General features: G+C 36.3%; 1 protein-coding gene across 1 annotated transcript in view; it reads right to left on the reverse strand.

Moving 5' to 3' along the window:
* The window catches only part of ABCA13 (ATP binding cassette subfamily A member 13), a 210,761-nt gene that overhangs the window by 23,397 nt on the left and 164,503 nt on the right, over positions 1–22,861 (reverse strand). The window contains exons 45-49 of the mRNA XM_075142413.1: positions 21,642–21,798; positions 20,446–20,699; positions 19,966–20,158; positions 18,544–18,653; positions 8,419–8,569 (exon numbers count right to left, since the gene is read on the reverse strand). Coding sequence (XP_074998514.1) covers positions 8,419–8,569; positions 18,544–18,653; positions 19,966–20,158; positions 20,446–20,699; positions 21,642–21,798 — 865 coding nt within the window. The remainder of the gene's footprint in view (positions 1–8,418; positions 8,570–18,543; positions 18,654–19,965; positions 20,159–20,445; positions 20,700–21,641; positions 21,799–22,861) is intronic.

A 22,861-nucleotide genomic window follows, 5' to 3' on the forward strand; every position in this document is an offset into this window, starting at 1 on the left:
TGAAGGCCAACAAAGATGAATCAAATTAGGTAGTGTTTGTGCTTAGATTGAAAGAACACACTGTTCATGCATATTAAGCAGATGTACATGTTGTTTCCTTATTTACCCGCATTTGTTGCATATTATTACTTTTGAATCCTAGACATATACAAAAAGCTGCTCCAGGACCCCTTAGCTCTCCACAAAGGATAAGGATTTTCTTACATAGAAAATTTGGCTTTGTCATTGCTTGTAACAGCCATTTGCATTCATTTTGTGTTGATGGGTCAATGATCTAAAACGTTTCTCAGTTCACCTCATTCTCCGGTAATTTATTTGATCAAACACCTTAGTGACTGAAAATTCAGGAGACAAAATTCTACATCAGCCACAAAAAGATGGAAATGGCAGAAAAGCAAATCACAGGTCAAGAGTTTCTTAATAACAAAAGATAACTTAGGGTTAAATTAATATACCTTTCCAATAACTGAGAGGGGTAAGTTGACCCTAGCTGGTTTGGTTGTAACTGCTTAAACAAGTATGTGTGATCTGAGTAAGCTGGGCAGGCACATGAACACAGCTGGAGACAACGTTCATGCTGTCCTCTATGGCCTCTCTTCTTTACCTGTCAGAGACAGGTCCGAATGTACAAGGCTCCCTCAAATACCGGTGCTAGAGAATTTTAAATGTAGCAAGAGCCTTGCTCCACTTATATTGGCTATCACTGCTGGACCGTTCAGGGAGACCTCATGCAAAAACATGTGTAGCAGCGACTTTTCTACTCTCCACTGCCAGATGCACCCTGCAAAGCAGCAGGTGTTTAGAGGCATGCTACTGGGTGGCTGTATCATCAAGGGGTGATCAAATTTGTAATAGAGCTAGTATGTCTTCAACCTGGATGTATCACAGCTGGGAGATTCTTGTAAAACAAGTAGTTGCATGGTGCTCTACTGCCTGAGATCAACTGCCAGAGCATCCCCAGCAGCATGGTGCATTCTTTTTGCTCCCTCTGCTCTACCTTCAGAAAAAAGCAAAGAAGGACTGGAAGGATTAATCAGATCAGATTAATAGATCTCATTATACACCAAAACAGCTTGTAAAGTGAACATCTCTAAGGCATATGGTAGACAGCTTATCCACTCTACAAAACTGAGTTGACTTTACTACCACTGGGAATGCATGCATGTCAGTGACAACAGCATTATCCTCCTACAAATCCACCAACAATATTCAGAGAATTGCACAGAAAAGCTCATAAAAAATTAAGGCCAGAAAGTGAAAAAATGTATGATCTCTTGTTTACACCAAAACTAGCACATATTGCAAACTACAACAGGCTTCAAGATTTATTAAACAATAAGGAAAAGAGGACTACCTATCACAGCTGAAATGTAGTAAAACCTATCCCTTAGCTATGACCAGAACCACTATTTCTAAGACCAGTTTGAAGCGTTACCAAAACTCTTAGTCTGTCAGCAAAATGCTATTTTTTGAAAGAGACAATGAACGCTGCACAGGGAAGAATGTAGAAAACCAAGGAATAGTGCCAGAGAGAGAAGAAAAAAACCATCAATTAAGCTGAGTCTTATTGTAGTCTGTAGCCCCCAGGGAGACTGAATCATGTATCAGGTATGAACATAATGCTTTTTGTAGGGAGCAACATTAAAAAGAATCGACTTTGTAAGATTTACAATTCTACGTGTAGAATCCTCCCAACTATCTGGCATGTACTCAAGCATTCAGGGCACAGATACTCATGACTATGGCATCTCCTGTTTTGTACAAGGAGAGGAAGCCTGGCAAGACCTCTGCTATGGGAATTTTGCAAGACAAGGTTTACTTAAGGTAAAAAGACAGGGGTGGGAATCATTTCATAGTACCCACTTTGCTGTTGCTTTGAATGTGTAGAGCTTCCAAGGTAAACCTTGCAGATCATTGCAGTGCACATCACAATCTGGCCTGATATCTAGATACGCTTCTTTGGTGCAAAACATATCAAATTAGAACAAATTTGGAGCTGAATCACATCAGCAACATAAAGGCAGATGGATTTGCCAGCTTTCTTACTCCTAATAATTTCCCAGCTGCACCTAAAAAATCTCCTATTCCTGCTATCCTCCTCAACCCTTACATTTCAAAGGAGCACTGCAGAGCATGCTTCAGCAAATATAAGAATATAGAGCTCGTTCTTCTTTCAAGAGATGAATCCAAGCCTTTTTCTCTCTTCTTTAATGTATACCATAAGATTTCTATAATAACAGTCTCAGCTTCATCAATATGACCTGAACAACAACAAAGATGTCATTTGAATGAAATTAGAAATATTATGTATATTGTGGAGGAGCCTGCACATCTCCATTATAACTTCATTTATCTGTATAACCAGTGGTACCTTGTTGTTTGTATCATAGTATACTGTAAAGTAAAAATTAAAATCCCTCTTAAATGACTTTAAATGAAATTCAGAATTGAGCATTTGACAAATCTTCAAACAGATACACACAATTATGCAAGAGATTTACAATTCTAATGGTTTCCTTCCTTCAGTGAATATAAGATCTATACACAAGCACCTTCTCTCCCTCCTTGACGTACTCATCATGATGTTCTATTTCTGGTTTCGATTACTTTCAGCAGTGAAGAATGAGGAGACACATCAATTTATTTAGCAAGTTGGTAACATTGAGGCCAAATTAAAAGTCACAGAGTTGATGCAAATATATACATTGTGAGTGCACTTAAACCATAAAGATGTTTTACATCTAGTCATGGCTGTAGTCATATATTTAAACTCTTTCTTTCCTTCCTTCCTTCCCTCCCCCGCTTCCAAATCCAGATTATAACAGACTTTACACCTATCAGCTAACAATTTTGCTATTTTCCAATATTCTGTAAAATGATTTACTCTTCCCTTGTCAATTCTAATATTTTTAGCAAAAGTTCTTTTTCCCCAAGTTAATTTGGACTCGTTCCCCTAGCTTTGGAATAGGCGTTGGAATGAGCCTTTCAATCTGTAAAATCTAAACCAAACCCTCCAATACTTTGTGCATTTCCTAAATACTACATTAATTCCAGAAGAGGCAGTAAGGTAACTTGAATTTTTGCATACACATTAATATTTGTGGGAGTAGAGATTAAAGTAAGCATGGTGTCCTCTATCCACCAGGGAACCAAGAGGCACACCTATCTCACTGAAAAGAAGTAAGTGATGCTAATTATGTAACCACTAATGCTAATGATTTTCCACTCTCTCTGAAAATTACCATTAATATTCAAGTAAAAGAGTAAGTGGTACTGAAAATCTTCGGTTAGTATGTCTTCCAGAAAAACTTGGAGTTAGCGAAGACTCAATCTATTAGAAAACTAGGAATGTGATAGTGTGTCTATGCTGACTTGAAAGGCTGTATGCATCAGTATATTAATTTTGCATCATTTCTGACAAAATAATACATATATATTTTGAACAAACCCTCATAAAGCAAACCTGACCTAATACTGAAAATGGGTGTCATACCTAGTACAAAAGATAATAAGCATGGGATGAATTCTAGAGTCATCTGAAAAATAACTATACACTTCCAAAATAGTAATTCAAGGTGTCAGGTTCTGAGTAAACGAATGCAATGTAGTTCGAACATCCTAAATAACAATCATTCATCAATTCCACACCAAACGGGATTCATTCTGCTTTAGAGTAAACTCAGAATTGTCATATTTCTTACATTAGGAAAGCATATGCTCATGGTTAAACTTCTAGGGAAAAATAGTTCTTTACCCCAGAATCTTATAAAACTGTACACACTAATTCTTCTTGGGGTCCAAAAAAGCAAGCATGCAAAGAATAAATGAATTTACAAATTCTCGTTTCCAGCAGCTATAGAATATAACATGTAAGGAAGTCAATGAAATTCCAGAGTAGTGCAAAAACCTTCCTGGAGAATTAACGTAAAGAGAAATCATACTGACATTCCAAAAAGTTGCCTCTGAAGGCCTTATGAAGCTTGTTTTGAGATTTGCAACACAAGTTTTAATGCAAATGAGAGATGTCATTTAATGTTGTGTTAATATTTTATATTTTTTAACAAGCTGTGTGCTTGTTAAAAACAAATTGAAATATTGAAATTTGATATATTAAAGAAATAAAAATAAGAATTAAAAATACTATGTTAAATTAATATCTGTCTAAATAACCCAAAAGCTCTACTCTAACTTTTCTAGTTTTGTAGCAAAAAGAAACCTTCAGAGCAGATTTGGGAAGTAAAGTGAAACTTCACATTACGTGAAGCTTAACATTGATAGCAAATGACCCGTTTTTCTCCTCCTTTCCCATTCAGTTAATTACTGTTTTGGAACATTAAGTGCACTCAACTTTATGTCAGGCACTTAACTCCTGCTGCTGATAAATCTGTCTAGCAAAGGATTTGATCCTTGAAGTTAGTGCTTTAATAGATTACTTTAGCAGCAACACATCCTGTAAGTCACCTACCTGCTTGCCAATTTATTAAAAAACAAAGTGAGTGTATGTTGCTTTCCACATCAAAACCATGTACTCTCTAGTATATATGTGTGTGCGCACGTTAGCATAAACTCTCACTGGTAAACATTCAGAGGCAAGCTTGGAGCATCGAATCATAGGCAGGAGGGAATGAGAAAATAACAGCTTACATTTCCGTACAGCTGCTATTCCAAAGCATTCCCAGGCCTTATTTTCTTTATAGGCAACTAAAATGCACACTTTCTCCAGGCACCAGCCATTTCTGAGTTGAAACACAGCAGCTGTTCAACACTTGACAGCACTGTCACACAGTCGGAAGGGCCCGCTGACAAACACATTTGTTTTCCTCTGAGATAGCCGCATTTCAGTTTTTGATGAAGGTAAACCAGAGTAGCTAAATATTATTTGCAGGAGCCCTTTGATGCCTTGATCGCAAGCATATGGCAACAAAGTCTGCTCTGCAATCTATGCAGACGAAAAATTAGGACAACTGAAAGGAAGAACGGTCTCTATATCACAAATATGAAACGAAGGCACAGAAGGCTGCCTGTAAAGAATAGTCTAAACCTACACCGAGATCTAAGGTCCAGAATAATCAGAAGATTAACATTTATCTTCTCCCAGTGCACTACAGTAACATAACTCATCTCTAAATAACACAGAACTGATTTTGATCCACTTGAAGCAGGACCTGTTCATGAATTACCACAGCGTTTGAAGAACTGTTCCCCAAATGGTTTTGAGAACTGCCATTGGAGCAGCTGTGTACTAACTGCCCAGAGAATAGCTGGGTCTGAACATAAAGTGGAAGCCCTTAGGTACACCAATTATTCGTAAATACTTCTGCATTTGAAATGGCTTTTATGAATGCCAGATATTTCAGAGAGAGCACTATTATCACATTATCTACAGAGAAAGTATACGAAGCCAGGTTACCCTTGTGGCTCTTCACCAAATAACAGCCAGGACACGGCATTTGCAAGTGTTCATTTACACACGCACATGCAGAGAGACACCCTGCAGGCACAGCACAGAAATCTGTTGGTATTGTCCTGCTCATCACAATCTGGAAAACTTCCCAGGCACCTGAGAAAAGCTCAGTGCCGCATGGGACAGTTTACTTATGAAATCCAGGTCCTTGAGCACACCCCAGATCTCTCTCCATTCTCAAGCTTCCACATAGCTCCTGATCCTGCTCCTCATCCTCCGAAACAGTTGCTGCTGGGAGGCCAAATGACCTGAAGGAGTCACAAATCAAGCGGTGACAGCAGGATTCATCTGCACGTGCACACGCAGACACACTCTCCTCTACTACCTGGTGTTGACAGGGCTTGCGCAGAGTGTAAGATTAAAGTATTAACAGCCCATTGTAATGCATGGATCGGTTCACACTTCTCAAAGCTACTGTCTCCAGTTGTCTGCAGATGAGGTATTACCAATAAGAAGGTGTCTGCCAGTGCCACCTGAACAGCTTTTCCTCTGCCAGTGCCACCTGAACAGCTTTTCCTCACACCTGTGAGTACTAAAATAAAATGATAGCTAAGAGTCTGCGACTCCAGGAGTCAGAAAGGTAGCACAGCACTAAAAGCCCTGCTCAGCTCCCACTCAAAGACACCCCTCTTGGCAAATTCAAGTCAGTTATAAAAGTAACTCCTCCAATAAGGCTGAGGCAATTTATTTTAACCGTCAGGAAGTCCTTCTTAGCCTACATCATAGGCTCATTCTTACTCCATTTCTCTCTCAGAGGATCACCATGTGCCTGGGTTTATGTGCTTCAGCCTATTCACAAATGGGGAATATGCTTACTCTACACTCTGGAGTGAGCTTGCTGAGAGTAACACTATGTATATGACCCAAAGTACGTGAGTTAAGTGAGTCCCATGGAATTTAGTTAAAACTATGTACTTCTATCATTCAGGTGCTTCTGCAATTTCCATTCTTCTTAGGGTGTCTTAAAAACTGCTTCATTTATAGTACATGGTGTACCGTTTGGACATATGCATTACAAGAATATATTGTCTTCTCTTATGAAAATGTTAAGACAGAAAAGCTTAAAAACCATGTTTAGAGCATTTTAAGTGCACTGCTGCATAATTAAACAATCAAACTTTGATTCCTGTTTTAAATTACACTTAGGACCAAAAGCATTCAATAACAAATGTAAGATGTATGGATATTTAACAGCATCCTTTTGAATGACTACAAAGCTCTAGAGGAGACGCCAGAATCTGTTGCTACCTTTGTGTCTATTAAAGTGCCACGATAATAGATGCTACTTATGATAGGATTTTAACCCAACTGTTAGAGAGGAGCTGTCAGTTCATGGAGAAAACAAGTAATTATAGTTAAGGGGTTTAGTGCAACAACAATTATCCCTTAATATATTTCCTTTATATCAAGGGAAACATATTCAAGTTTTCAGCACTCTGCTAGTACTCAGAAGCAAAAAATACCACCAATGAGTTATGAAGAGCAAACAACTAAATAAAAGACTGTATGATGATTTCTAAGCAGCCTGCAAGAAATGTACTGTTAAAACAGTCAGTTAAAAGTCCAGCCAGACAGGATACTGCCCAAGAGAAGGGGCAAAGGCATGTAAGAATCTTTTATTTCCCCCAGTACCTCATCCAGAAACAGCCAAATGATTAGCTCAAGACAGGAAAAATTCAAAATATTGTCTGTTCTGATGTTATTATTGGGACATGATGGCAGTTATTTCTGAATACTCAATGTCCCATTGCAGGAATCATACCTTTTTCTGGAATGGTACCTAGCTGCTGGGGAAAAAAAGCTGCAAAGAACCAGAAGGCAGCCCTCTTGCATACAGACAAGGAACTGACTGTAAACATGAGTGTAAACTGACTGTAGCAGATCCTGAGGCAATAGCCAGGAAAATGCTGAGTAGGTAGAAAAAAATATTTCAGTTACCTGCAGTTTTGCTTCTGGAAAAAGGAAAAGGAAGACAACAGGCAGCTTTCTGGAGGTTATGAGGACAAACCTACAGCCAGAGCAACTACATGGGACCAATCTATACAGCAGGAATGACAGACACCAATTTCATATCACATTTCGGTTTTCTCATGTTAATAGAGATGCAATTAAGCACAAGAGACTGAGCTGCTCAAATCCAGGTCAGATCAGAAATTTCCATCTTCAGAGACAGAAAACCCCCCCACATTTTACACTATTTCCATTTGGTATTTAATTTCTGGTATTGGATGACTCATTACAGAAAAAGAGCACTGTTTGCTGATCAGCACAGCTACATCTATCTGTAAATTCAAAACCTTTCAGTGACATTCCCAGATATTGTCATCATCTATGCTAGTAAGCTCTTAAAGCATTTTCTGACACAGGTTTGGCCTCTTCTCCTTGGAAAACCCCAGGCCTGGTATGGCAGCTGGAATATTTTATTCCGCTCCCAGCAGGTGGTTTGAATGCAGCCACCATCTCGTGAAGTTTAAGACATTTACTAGCAGACTGCTGATAGCTGCTATCTCAGCACCCAGATGTTTGCTTTATTTATATAATCATTCAACCAGTTTTAATTCCTTCAGAGTTTAAACCCATCTCTGAAGAAAAAAGTTTTTCAGAGGTACATGACTCAGAACATGTGGTGTTCCCTCCCATTTCTCCAAGTGTGATAATGAAGGTGTTGAACCATTCACAAATTTCCTTTAGAGTTTTTGTGCCTAAGATTTCATTTGCATTACTGTTATTTTACTATCCTCAGTGATGCTATTGTGTTTTGAACTGGCATAACAGACAGAAAAAAAAAAATCCATATTGTTTAAATAAAATAGCAGTAATGAAAAATCTTATTACTAAAGCCTTTAAGATGAAATATTAGATATTCTCTCATGTAAAAAAAGTATAATTGTTTTATAAACTCCACAGCCCAACCTGGCTTCAGCTCCCCCTGCAAATCTGTTCTGGATAGTTACCTTATGGATATCCTGTTTTGGAATTCCACGCAGTGTGCAGTAATAATAAAGATGCTCCCAACCCGTTAGAAGTTCATCCAGGGCATCTTGCTGTGGACAATAGCCGGTGAGAATGCCTTCAGAGCTAGCAGATAGTATATCCATTTCAGACCTGTTTAAAGAAAAAGCAAAAGACTTGAATGTTTTTTAAAAAAAACGCAGCCCTGGGTTTCACCCTTGGGATAGAGAGTCTTCAAGACAAACACACTTACCCTCAACTCCATAGGTAAATGAGTCTGGATCTCTTTGCTACGATCACTTACCATCGTACCACTCAGACGCAATGCGTGCTTTTTGTCCCTTTCAGATTAGCACTGCCACCCATGCATCGCTATTCTAACGGGGTGTGTGTCCAGGTGAACAGATCAACACAGGAGGAGGACAGATCTATGAGAATTAATTCTTACCAGGTTTACCTCCCTTATCTCTTCGGTAGACCCTGCTCTAAGGAGACATATTTCAAAACCATACTGCGTGCATCACATTCAATATTAAAGGGGCAGTAGCTGAAAGAGAGAGAGGGAAATGTTGCTGTGTATTCTTTGTGTGTCTGTGCACACACATATGCATGCATGTATTCTCTAAACAAGAAGAGTAAAACAAAATGCAGAATATTAAAGCCTAGCAGGTTAAAAGACAATACAGGAAAAAAATATACAATGATGCTGATTTGAGAGACTTTGGCCATCACTTTGTAGCTATACAGCATTACTTGAAATTACATTCATTGCTAAGAAGCAAGCTTGATTGCAAGGGTGTCTCATTACCCATAATGATACTAAATCTATCCTATTTATTCCAACATCTAATTCAACATTCAGTGATGCTGATTTACATGTACAGAAAAGACCTCTCAAAATTAAAATACTTAATAATAAAAAAATCTGAGCTTTGAAAGAAAAAAGTTTTTAAAAGGTTCTGAGTAACAGAATGGTTTTCCCCTTAGTGGTTTCCTACGTTTCGGTTTAAGAGAACTAAATATATGATTAATCTTTTAGACACAAAGTAAATGTATTAAATGTAGGATCTACAAATACCAGCACTAGTGGAAATATAAATATGTATCTCCTGTTAACAAGATTCAGGAGTCTGGGGAGAAAAAGAAAACACAAATTCTGCATTTTACATAATGAATCACAGCATCAAAATATATTTTAACGCTATCAAAAGATAAATTATCATTATTATGATGAACCTTGCTGGGGACTAATTAGAATGGTCCTTTGCTCTTAATGACAAAGATATAAAATTTTAGTATCTTTATAGGTTTGGATGGTGCCAAGGAAGTTAACTGCCTGGAGACATCTCTGTAGACAAAGACTTAGCAAAAAAGAAAAGAGGTGGTAGGGGAAAGAGGATACCAGAAGTGTACTTCCTCATTAATTTATATCCACTTATAGGTTATTTTAAATGAAGTACATACAGAATTTTTGCTAGCTCAGTTTCCAGCCATACCTGAATCATATTAAATTATTTTTCAAGGTCACCTTTACCATAAGATATGGATTAATGAATGTTGGGTTTTTTTGCATAACCTATCAGAAGCAGTGGATTCCTTATTTGATGAACTTTAACACGGCGAAACACTATCCACAGTGAAATGCTATCTAGATGCTGCTGAACAGAGAGAGATGCATGTGAGGTTTGTTTTAGTAGGAAGATTCAGGCACACTAACAAGGTTTCCTTTTGGTGCAGCTGCCGTCTTTGGAGAAAGAAGAGATTGGGCTTTTGGTAATATGCCAAGTTCAGTCACAAGAGAACAAATCACACTCGGGGGTAATTTCAGGAACATTTACTCAGCATGAACTAGGTAGCTGGATAGATATATCTAGTCTGGAGTGGGTCCGTACCATGAAGAATAAATAATAAGCATGCATGGCTGCAAAAAATAACAGACATCTAATGTTCTTTAACTAGAACTGTATTAGGCAATAGCTATTCAGTTTGCATCAGGAAATAAAAACACATCAGTGTCCCCAGTGCTAATTGTACAGATATGATTTTAGTGTTGTGCCTCCTGTAAAGCACACAGCCTTAGATGAACAATATCCCACCCACTGACCTTTAGTTTTCATAAAGGAAGAGTACAGTGAGAACAGATCATTTAATATTCTTATTCAGTTTGGTCTTTATCTTGCAACTTTATCCATTAGTGCTGACCTTGAAGACTGAAAGAGTTCCCAATAATAAAGAGATTCTAATGTATTCACTAAAGAACTCATGGACCTAGTTTTTTTCCATCTCTGTACTGTCAAAGCAGAAAACAATCTGACCAGAAGGAAAAAAAAAAAAAATCATATAAGGGTTCTGGTCTTTTATTGAGACTTTTTTGGTATGTATAGTACAATACCTATTCTTCCCTCAGCAATATCACTGAGTAGATTTCCAAATCAAAAACCTGGAGACCATCCTTCAATTTTATTTAGCCAGGTCCTAAGCTTTTTCTGAATACTGAAAGAATAGATGAAAGAAAACACAGCATGATTTTATAATTATAGTACATCTCTTATAACAGAAAACTGCCCTCATCTCGGGAAATTGATTTTCCTTGAAATTCAAGTTTATCTCTCAGATTTCATTCTCATGGGTCTAAATGAAATGAATGTTTCAAGTAGTGATGGCATGATACCAGAAAACCTTTTCACTAAATGATATACTGTAAATGCTTTTTCCTTCTTTTTTTTTTTAATTCTGATGCCATTCATTAAACTAATTATAATCCTCTTCTTCCTTAACAAACATCTTCATATATGATGTTACCAGAATGAAATTGGAATTTTTTTTTTTAATATTTTCTGAAATATAGATTAGCATGCAGCAAAACGCTGATTTTTTTTCTCAAGCTAGAGAAAAACAGACGTTTGTTTTCTGCCCTTTTATATCAGCATAGTAGTGTTTCTCATTAGGTTGCTCATATAAACAACAGGACATACAGGAATAAAAAATCAGCTCATTTTATAAATAAAGAGAGAAAGAACATATAAGTACGGATTCCAACCCCTCTCAGCCTTTTTGTCCATAGTACACTAGACACAATGAATTCCAGTGTAATATCTAAAAACTATAGGCAGGAAACCAGACTTTTACACTAATACAGGACTTTCTGAGTAATTGTTGTCTTTAAATTCTATTAGGAAGTTTAGTTATACATCCTGAACAAGTTAAGACATAGAACTAACATGGAACATGTGTTTTCTCCTTCCTAGCGAAGACTTAATTTTTAAACTATATTGTTATACTCAGTCAATACTTCCACTTACTATTTAATTTTTCCTTTAAAGTGGAACAGCTGCAACAGACGAAACCAACAGAACACGTCCGGAAAACTTTATATGTTAAACAAAATTTTAAAGTTGCAAAATTATATTTCTAGCACACTTTTGGAAAAGGTCAACAGAATGTATAACATCCTCAGGAAAAATAGCACAGTCTAGCACTTGAAGTATGGGAGATATTGTATTCCATCCCTTCCTAAGTGCTTTAGTCTCCATTTATACAGTGAGAATTATGATACTTTGTTGCAAATCATCCTGAAAAAAATCCAGGACTCAAGGAGGCTTCCATAAGTTTGGAGTGCTCATCTTGCAGAGTTTTATACTATCTATGAAAGAAACTTGCCAGACTCGCAAGACACTGGGGATAATAAACTAAACTCTTAGTGAATAAAATTTTTGATTCAAAGTTGTTCCTCCATTGATCATTTTAAGGTCTTTTACATCGATCCATTTCTTTCATGCCTTGAAAGAAAACCCTGAAATCTGATTCCAGCCCGGAAGGCTACACTGGGGTGGCATGGGGCATTCCAGTCTGAAAGCCTTTACTGGCACTGAAAAGAAACCAAAACACTGGAACGAGCGAGAATGATCTTGGACACAACCTGTTGCCTTCTCCCACCTGAACGGGACCTGTAGTTTCCAGAAGGCTAGGCTGGTTATTGCAGAGTCTAGATTTGGTTCTTATTTGTTACAGTGGTTACTGGCAACATAGCTTATACATAGCTGTGGGCTGACATTCAAAGATACACCTCAGTTTCAAGTTCCAGATACAACTTAGTACCCTCGATATCAGCCTTATGGCTGTTTTTGGAAAAATAGTTTCACTATTGACTCGGCTGTGCGCTTTGCTTCACTTTTGTATGCTTTTTCTGTAGTTTTTGAATGCAGTTAAAATAAAGGCAGTGATATATATGGTACTTACAACAGCTTCTGTAGAGAGATAAATTCCATTAATTAGTCAAAATGAAATATAAATTTACAAATTGCAAAAGTAGTTAGACATTCCATTGCACTCTTAACTGCATATTCAATTCAGTGCATACTAATGCTCAATTAACATTATAAAAAAATCAAGGTTAACATATAATTAATGTAACTATAGCTTAGTTATAATTAAACCAATTATACTGATATACAGTGTAACAACAGCTATCTCAGCCATTATATTGTTGTAAATTTATTCTGCCTTTCAAGTAACGCTATTTGAATTGCGTTTTTAATTATTTATCAAGCTGAATATCATAACTATCAAAAGAGTCCAAGTTCTAGCTATAAAGAAATATTTTACTTTCCCCTCTTTGGAGAGCAGTTCTTTGGTCCTATGACTTTGTGATCCAACAGCTAAGATGACTGACACTTAATTCAAATAGGACGGGGAGTTGCTGTCATAGAGGATGTCTCTGTGCAGAAGGAAGATGGAAATTCATGGGAGATAAATTAATTACATGAGGAAGACTGCCAAATGCTTCAGGCCTCAGTGGGGCAACTCATGAACAGGACGACACCCGTCTTATCTATTTCTTCCTCTATGCACCCCACCACAAGCGAGACTTTGCTCTAAGTATGAACTTAAAGTCAACTCTATTCAGCAAACTAGAACGGCAAAGACTGCAAGAAAACCTTCTAAATATCAAGAAGACCATGCAGTTAACTATTATATATATTTAAGCCTGACAACACCTTTGTATGGATGTTGTTCAAAAGCCAGTCAGAGTCTCCTAATGTCTTATAAAACCATACTTTATAAATACAGGTAAGCAAATTTTATTAAAATACTCTCTAGTCACTTTGCTTTTTGCTTTTAATATTTATGTCCTTTATGAGAGGGACTGCTGGTACTTCAGCATCAGTATTTTATTTCCACATCTTCCAAACTGTTTCAGTGCTAGTTCTTCCTTTGGCACTCTTTAATATTGGGGTTGCAAAAATACCTAATATGGAGACACACTCTCTATATGATAATTATTTTTATGTTTCATTTGGACAGATATGTCACTGATAATGACAATGTTAATGAGGTACACAAAATTATAAAAAAGGCAAAATCCCCTGTGAATGGCATTTTGCTATTATCTTCACAAGATTGGCTGTGGTTGGTGATAAATTCGTATTATTTCTCTTACTGGACTATCTTTATCACATCACAGTTACAACCAGAATGGGATTGCAAAGGTTAGAAGTTACCTACAAACATTTTCTGCAGAAGGATATGAAAATAAAAAAAAGCAGGTTTTTGGTAGACTGCTCATCTTGTATACTGTAAATGTGCATTTGACATGTAAATGGTAAGATACAAAGTTTAGGCACATAGTGTTTTTAAAATATCTATTTAATTTGTAGTGTATCAAAAAGAGAAAGGCTTAATACAAACAGATCAGAAACCTTCCCTTCCCCAAAAGAATGCCCCCATCAAGAAGAATGCCAGGAAACCGTGATTTGCAGAAGAGATGAAGTTGGCTCTAGTATTTAATAAACATTCCTGCTTAATAACACCCGGTCTTATGAATCTCAGTGATATTGAAAACTATTACATAACATCTAGCTTTTATGCATTTTACTCAGCTTTTGTTATGAAAACAGACATAGTTTTCTCTCAGGTTCTTAGGAATAAGCTCCTTTTTTGTGGTATTAAACATTCAACAAACAACCTACAAGCCAACAAATCTTTTAAAAGTACTTGAAGATGTGTGTGAATCTGCTCTTCCGCCCTGTTAAAAAGGCAGCTGCCACTCAGAAGTACATTTTTCATATTTTCTTTGAGAATCTAGCAGGAATTCCCTGAATACCACTTGATTATCAATGTGTGAGGCTCTTTCTATATAAACCCATGCATCTCCAAGATGTTTTAGGTTGAACTTCCCAAAATTCTACTTTGCAATTCAACATGCACTTTTGAAAAAGCTCATCTTCCATTTCTAGTCCCTTGTGCTGTCCAAAGGTGCAAAAGCTGTCCTGTAACATTCAAGGATGTTTTCAGTGCACCTGCCTCAAAGAGCCACTTCTGACTTCATTTTAAATTCAGTGAAACAATTACAATAGCGATCAGGAAAATGTACATATAGTTTTGGGGTTTTTTTTTGTTTTTAACCAGGAACTTTCAAGCATAGTTATTCAAGGAAACAGGAACTGTTAGGAATTAAAGATTGTCTGCATGGAGTTACATCCGTTAGGTTCTCCTATTATAATAATAATTTTGCATACTCATTTCATTATTTGATCATGAAGAATGCATCATGAAGGATCCATCAGATTATAGTATCCTGTCTTTTCAGGGTCACAGAGGACAAAAGTTGTGTTCTTTCCCGTCAAACCCAACAGAGATGGGATCTACATCTAAGCTGCTGCTCAAATTATTCATCAGGAATCGCTATCAGAGGTAATGTCTCTATGGAAGCTGCTTCATGACATAGATTTTAAACAAAGAACTCTAGATCTGCTGACCAGCAAATGGACTGCAGCTGTGACCAGCAACTGCTTTCTTCAGCTGACTCTCCTCTCTTCTTCTGTGCCAGGAATACCAGGCTTTTGAGCACACTACTGGAGTAAGAAAAGGAGAAGACTTCTTACCGTGATATCCCCCTTCTTTCATTTATCTCAGGTGTAAATACAAATCGATCCACCTAAAAGTCCCTGGGTACCTGATACCCAAATCAGATAGAGCTATGTTCTCCACGAATTATATACAGGGGTGGGGCTGTGGTTTGTTTTGTGGGGTTTTGTTTTGTTTTAAGACGTACACACTAATTTATCAGCAGCAAATAAATCTACATTTAGAGAGGAAAGATTTCTGAAATCTGCAATTGTCTTTCTGATGTGGAGTGTACATATTCCTTACAGAGCATATTGCATAGCATGCAAATAAAAAGAACAAAAACATTTCCATCACTCTGAAGTTTCTTGTTGTTTTTGCCTCTAAATACTGACTTAAAGGTGGTAGCTAAAGATCTGGGACTCAGACACACTCATTTAGCTTTTAATATCTGTTCACTGGAGTTGTAACTAACAAAGACAGCTTAGAGACACCTGGAACTGGAAGGTGTTCTGGACACTCACAAATAAACCAACTGTTACAAAAAATATTTTTAAATTTTAATTTTTTTATTTCACTGTTTGGGAACTTGATAGTTGCCCCAGTTCTTGTCCTGGGGATAAATATGATTGCTGCTCAGAAAGGAAATGGCTATACCTGGTTCTGAATCAAGTAAGCATAACATAAAATTTTATCACAATCATCTTCGTATCTTCTCACTAGCCTACAGAAAATATCAACTTAACTGGTTCACACATCACAATCTTCATCTTTTTTTGTCTTAAAATCATAAATCAATTCTATTCAGAAAAAGTTATTCTGCTTTGGATGAGTAACTTTAGTCATTTTTCAGCTGTTGAGGAAGGGTTTTCCAGACCTGTTGTGGTTATAATCTTACCTCTGGAAGAGTCAACGAATTTGCCCCCTAGTGATTTTCAGTAGTACAGCAACACAGTGCACCGTGCTCTGCTTAACAGCAGTTGCCAAAATACGAAGCAAGGAACAAAGTCAGGAATTGCATAAATCTCTTCTCCCAGCCTCGAAGTTGTTTGTTTTCCTAAGTTTACCTACTGTGTAACTGCAGTTCTTGCTTGAGGTTGCCTTCTCAAGTTAGTGATAAGTTTTGAAAGCCTGGGAATATGGGTTTTTCACTCACTTCAGCCACTTCAAACACATAAAAGTCCATAATCTGGATTGACACCACCATAACACAGGGTGATAATTAATGTTGTCAAGGGTATTTTTGACACTTAAATACAAATGTCTAAGGCTTCCTTTCAAGCCTCCTAAATGTGTCAAATTTCATTACCTATATTTTGGTATATGGTAAATAACGTTGCATCTTAAAGTATGCTTTCATGTTGGAATTATACAACACAGTGGGAGAAATGAAAGTAGCACACATGATGTACAGGAAAAGCGTTTAACCTTTTGTTAAATGCCAGTAGCATACTAAAAATGACCTCAGAAGTATTTTTATCCGTTTAGCCACAGGTACATAAGAACATGTCTAGTAAAAGGAATACAGGCATTTTAAATTGTTTTGTGATTTTTTGAAAAGTTATCTTTAGGGTTTCTGATAAAATAAGTCATGTAGTCAATAAACATAGTGTAAGTCTCAATACACGTGATGATGAAACATCCTCTTATAACTTTATATTTGCTTTCAAGTAGATATTAAAATTTCAGAATTGTACACCAGATCAAATCATTTGCTCAAATATAGATCTGCTACCACATTGTACAGGGAAAGCCATATGCAATCTATGAATGCACAGGTGGGACCAAAGGCAAGTCCCATTAAAATCTATAGAAAAATACCCCTCAAAATCTAAACACAACCTGGGAGCTTAAATACTGCCTTGAGGGCAATATCTTATCAAAAATTATTACAGATTACTTTATTTCTGTAAATCTCAAATCCTCTTCAGACTCATGCTAAACTTCTGACCTCCATGATATCCTGGTACAAAGCATTCCACCAGTTCCAAAGAACAACAAATGTTAATTTTTACCTAATTTTAAATGACTTTTGTTATTGTTATTGTTGTTGTTGCTTAAAGTCTGAAAATTTTTGTCTTCTGTTCTGGGAAATTATAAATGAAAACAACCATTTAAAAGTCTCTATAACCATTGTAAAGCCTCACTCATATCACTTCTTACTCTCTTAAGAATAATTTCTCCAAAATCCCTTTAGTCATTCCCTCTTCATGATTAAAAATTATTTGATGGTCATTTTAGGAGTTCTTTGTTATCAAATTATTTTTACACTGAATGTCTTGAAAAAACAGTTGTTATTACAGATAATGAAAAAATAAAACAAAACACACTTAGGTAAAATCATGTTTGGTAGTGGTGAGTGTGTCCGTTTCAAAAGAAGTGTAAATGCTCCAGAAAACTTGCAATGACTGAAACTACTTACATTTTTAAGTTAAATCTGCTGATCATTATCTTTGTAAATAAGTGAGCAAACACTGACCTATGATAACATTTAATTTCTAAAACAAAGAATTGTAACTTGTCATTTTGGAAATTCCAAAATGCTTCCTTTAAAAATTTTCTGAATTAAATATTAATTTCACCTGTCCTTCTCCAAAACACATATTTTGAAATAGACATAATTTAGGAAAAAAGAAGTTTTGAAATTGTTAACTGGAGCAGAATACATTTATATATACCCATATACATTTTACTTTGGCCTGACTAAAAAATAACTTTACTTCTCCTCCAATTTTGTTGGGAAAACCAGTAAATGTTGGTTATATCTAACCAAAAAAGTCCATTATTGACTTATCACTCCATCAAAGTTAGCCTCAATATCACCAACACTACCTCCTATCCTAATTACATAGCATATTGATCAAGTAATTGATTAATGATTCTGAAGCACACAAGATAATTTTAAAATTATCCACTTGAAGCACTGCTCATCAGCCTATGCCTGGAAACCTTTAGTGCTGCACTAGTATGGGGGATATATGTCCATGCATCTGGACATACTGTATGTTAAGATTTTTGTTACAATTTTAAAAGGCTGTATGCTAAGGGTTCTATTCTTTTGCTACCAGACAAGTTTATTCTCAATTAACAGAGCTGTCAGATGGAATTAAATAATGCTAAAATGCTTTCCTGCAGAGACTTAACAGCAATAAAGCAATATACATTTAAAAGGGAACAAAACAGGTCCTTAGAGTCCAGTATAAAGGACTGAAGACATGCTGAGTCTTTGATCATTGGCATTATCAATTAGCACTATTCTGATCAAACCCTGTGTTATTTACCCTGTAGGAGACCTGATAACAGCACGTCCTGCAGATGGGATGATATCTCCAGTCAGCATCTTAAATGTTGTGCTTTTCCCAGCTCCATTTGTTCCCAGGAGTCCGAAACACTAACAGAGATTAAAAAAACACAGAGGAAAAGCAATGAATCTGCTATGCTGAAAGAAATAAGTAATATCAATTCTTCAACAGTTTCTCCCCTTTTCATATTTCCTACCATACGTCTGTAAGAATCTGTATATGGGTACACTGTATGTGCAAATTGCCTTTCCCACGGAAAATAAATTTTCAAAAAACCCATATATATAATATTTTGATTACCCCCTAATTCCTAAAACTGACTTATTTAGGATTCTAGCCCTCCACTTAAAACCCTGCCCAGTAACTAAATGCATTATTTATCCATATTATTAGTAAATGCTAGATTTGAACCTGAGGATCTCAAGTCCTATTTGAGAGCCCTGACTACCAGTCTGTAGAATCAATATTTTTCAGTTTCTCATGAGCTGCTTCACTCTGAAGTAAATGAACACTGAAGAGCCAAGACACACACTGACTCTGAACAGTTATTTCAGGCCCCTAGCTGCAATGAATATATGCTTAAACTAGGACAGGATTTGTATTAAGTCTACTTATAGCACTTCATAACTTCTAAAATACTTGTTTCATGAACTTTCTTATTGATAGATAGGCTTTAATCAGCAATAACGTTCTCCTGGTTACCACAGTTACCCAACAACTGATCTATAACTGGCAGGACGTCACTGGACCTGTGCTGCCATGCACTAGTTTCTCATATTTTCCCATTTGCTGTTAGCAACCAAGCAAAGTCTTTTCCTTATCAGTATTTTAGAAATTAATATCTGCAATTCCAAAAAGCATCAAAATCGCAGGGGAAAAAGGAAACAACACATAAATGCCATTCTGAAATCTTTAGGATTACCATATTCAGTGCTAAATTTGAGTTTATTAAAATAATATATTAGTATATTATATGCTATATTAAAATATACTGTGATGATTTCAGCATGGGAACTACAAGTTTACCTTGGTGACAAATTCAGGATTCAGTCCACAGTTTACAACTGAGCTAGATATTCTTTGCTTTCTCTTCGGACTTTGAACTGCTGCTACCTACTTTTTTTTTATGTTAGCCTATAAAGCAGTAGCTTGGTAAAGATAAGCAAGAAGAAAAAATTAAGACTCTGATGAATTTGTAACCCAAAAAATAAGTGAACAGTTGCTTCTTAAACACCACCAGAGCTTCTGCTTTTATCCAGTTATTGATTTTCAGAAATTACTACAATTGAAATTATTCCGCTGCTATCTACAGATCTTTGATTGTAGACATCCTGAGTATGTCTGAACAATGACTCAGAAAGAAGTATTATTTTCTGAAAGGAAAAAAAAAGACCGCTTTACCTCTCCCCTCGGTATTCCCAAGCTTATGCTTTCCACAGCTGTGTTCTTCTTATTGAAACCTCCATACCACTTCCTGAGGTTGTACAGAAGGAGGACATCATTACCAGTTCTTCCACTAAAAAGCCGCTGTCGCTCCATTTCTACATCAACATCTTCTGAAGGACTGACCATACTGTTAATTGAACACTGACCCCTAAAACAGAAGATGATAACAAATGATACATGGCAAATTGGACATTGCTGTACTCTGGATAACTCTGTTTTATTTCCCTGGTTGCGATCCCTTAAAGCTTGGTGATCAAATCTCAGCAGAATCCAAGGGAAACAGCAACCACTTGTATTTTTTCTGCAGTTTCCCCTAATTCAGGTACACCATGTTATCAGAAGTATGTACCTTTAGGTGTTCAAAGGAATCCACCATTTTCTTTCTTTAAAAATTAATTCAGTGTCCACTACGCCAGAATAAAAATTGTAACACACCTTGGTTTCTGGAGGAGATCCCAATGAAGAAAAAGCCGTAAAAGGAGAAGTAGTGTTCCCTGCAGGGCCATTTCCACAAAAATCCAGCCCAGGAAATTCATCTCAAAGGGGCTCACATATGAATCTATTCCAAAGTTGCTGGTCAGGTCAAACTTGATCTGATTGTACGAAAGTTCTATTAAACCCTGGCCTAAGCAGAATTGTGGGAATACAATGAATGTCCATTTGAGGATATTGTAGATGTTCTGAAAACTCTGTATTAAGATTTAGCGGGGGGTGGGGGGATGGGAGAAAAAAAAGAGGAAAAAATTAGTTTTCTCCAACAGCATATTAAGCACACTTACAAAGCTGGATACAGCATTCAAATCTCACTCAAGGTGAACTGATTTCAGAAGAGCATATTGTGAACTATTTTGGGGCAGGGTTCATCTCCTATTGTATTTTAGAGTGCCTAGGGCCATGGGATTCTAATTTTAGCTGAGGTTCACAGGCAGTGATGAAACAGATGTGGCCATGATCATTCTACTTTCTTAAAATTATAATATTTGAGTGCTATTAATTCTAAATCACCAACTTAAGCCCAAGTCAAGACCAAATCTGTCTTCAAACTTGAGCGACATGTAATCCAGATTTGACTTCAAACATCAAGTTTTTGACCTGGTACATGCATAGATATTCATACACATTCATACACACTCCTCCCTATCAAGTTGCTTAATTAATGTTATGACTAATGAAAGTTACATACATGGAGTGAGAATGCATATTACTATTCATAAAGTGCATTACAGATCCTAGGAATATGCGGCTTATCTCTTATGTCAGTATTATTCAAACACATTTTACAATGCATATCATCTATTCAATGGACCAGAACAGCTCCCATTATGTGCCAATTACAACTTAATGGTCTGGAAAATGTCAAGATTTCAATTAACGTTGTTTTTCCATTATTACAGCACAACTTTTCTTTTTTCTTCTTTTATAAACAAGTTAAAATTCAAGATGGTAACAAGCAATACAGTATACACTAGGACAGAAAAATGATAAATGTTTAAAACATGTTTTTCTGCTGGAAAAAATCTTGTCTGTGCATATGTATAAACATACACATATATATATGCACAAACATATACACGGAAGTGCGTGCATACATCTCACTTATGAGTAACATAAAGCAAAGGTTTCATACTGACCTGCACTTTGGAAATTATAGCTAACAAACGAGGTAAAAGAGTCACCAGCATGGTACACAGGCCAAACACAAAATTCAAGGAGATGTAAGAAATAAAAGCTACATCTGAACTTGAGAAGAATCTGGATACAAGATACATCCATGGTAAAGTTGCATATCTGAAAGTTTAAAGAAACAAAATTATCACAAATAAGTTATGTTTTGGCCTCACCAAAAAAAAAAAAAAAAAAAAAAGGCAGTTATCATACCAGAAAAAAACCCAATAGTTACTCCTTATTTTTAAGATATGCGAACACCTCTTTTGACCAACCGAGAAAAAAGGACAAATTTGGAATATGTTTTCTCTAGCAAATTACTTTATGATGCCATAGACGTACACATAGCTACTGCCATGTAATGCGCAGATACAATCCATTTTTGCATATATCAACTGTATATATTTACTTTCACTGTTCCAGAAAGCTCACAACCCTGATTTTGGAATAATTGCAAAACCATGCATCTTAACAAGCCTCTTACACAGAGATAGAATTAAAACCAAATATTTGAAGCTTAAATCATGGATGCTGAGCAATCAGCCTTTCTTAGAGGTTTCATAGGAAGAAAAAAGAACAAAAAAGGAAGGAGAGAGTGAACAAAGAGACAGGAAAAAAAAGAAAGAAAAAAGAAAAGAAAAAAAGATTAAAAAAAGAAGAAAAAAACATTAATCTTTGAACTGGAACTAATATTTGTGCCACTGATATCTGAGAACTGAAATTTGCCAGAGATCATGTTAGCATTGTTATTACCTACACCAGTTATCAGTTAGTGGAGTAGTAGCCATCAAAAATGAGTGCATAGTTATTTCATAGCACAATGATGATAAGACAGCATGTCCATGCATTTTCAATGGAAATCTTTAAAGAAGAAGGGAAGGCACCCTCCATTCTAGCAAGTCAAATGACGCCTGTCCAAAATGGAGCAGTCATATTTTTTATAAAGAGTAAGATATGTCTAGCCAGACTAAAAAAATGCCCAGGCAATTTGGTGAGCATGAATATCATGTAAAGGAAATTTATTTTCCATTCAACATAGTGTAAGACATATCAAACATATACAGTATATACACTGCAGGAGCATAGGTTATCAGCATACACCATTGCATGACGATAAATATATATGTAGTATATATCTAGATATAGTTGAATATATATATACTTCTTATACAGTATTAATATATGT

Source organism: Calonectris borealis, chromosome 2, assembly GCF_964195595.1.
Source record: "Calonectris borealis chromosome 2, bCalBor7.hap1.2, whole genome shotgun sequence".
Taxonomy (NCBI): Eukaryota; Metazoa; Chordata; class Aves; order Procellariiformes; family Procellariidae; genus Calonectris; species Calonectris borealis.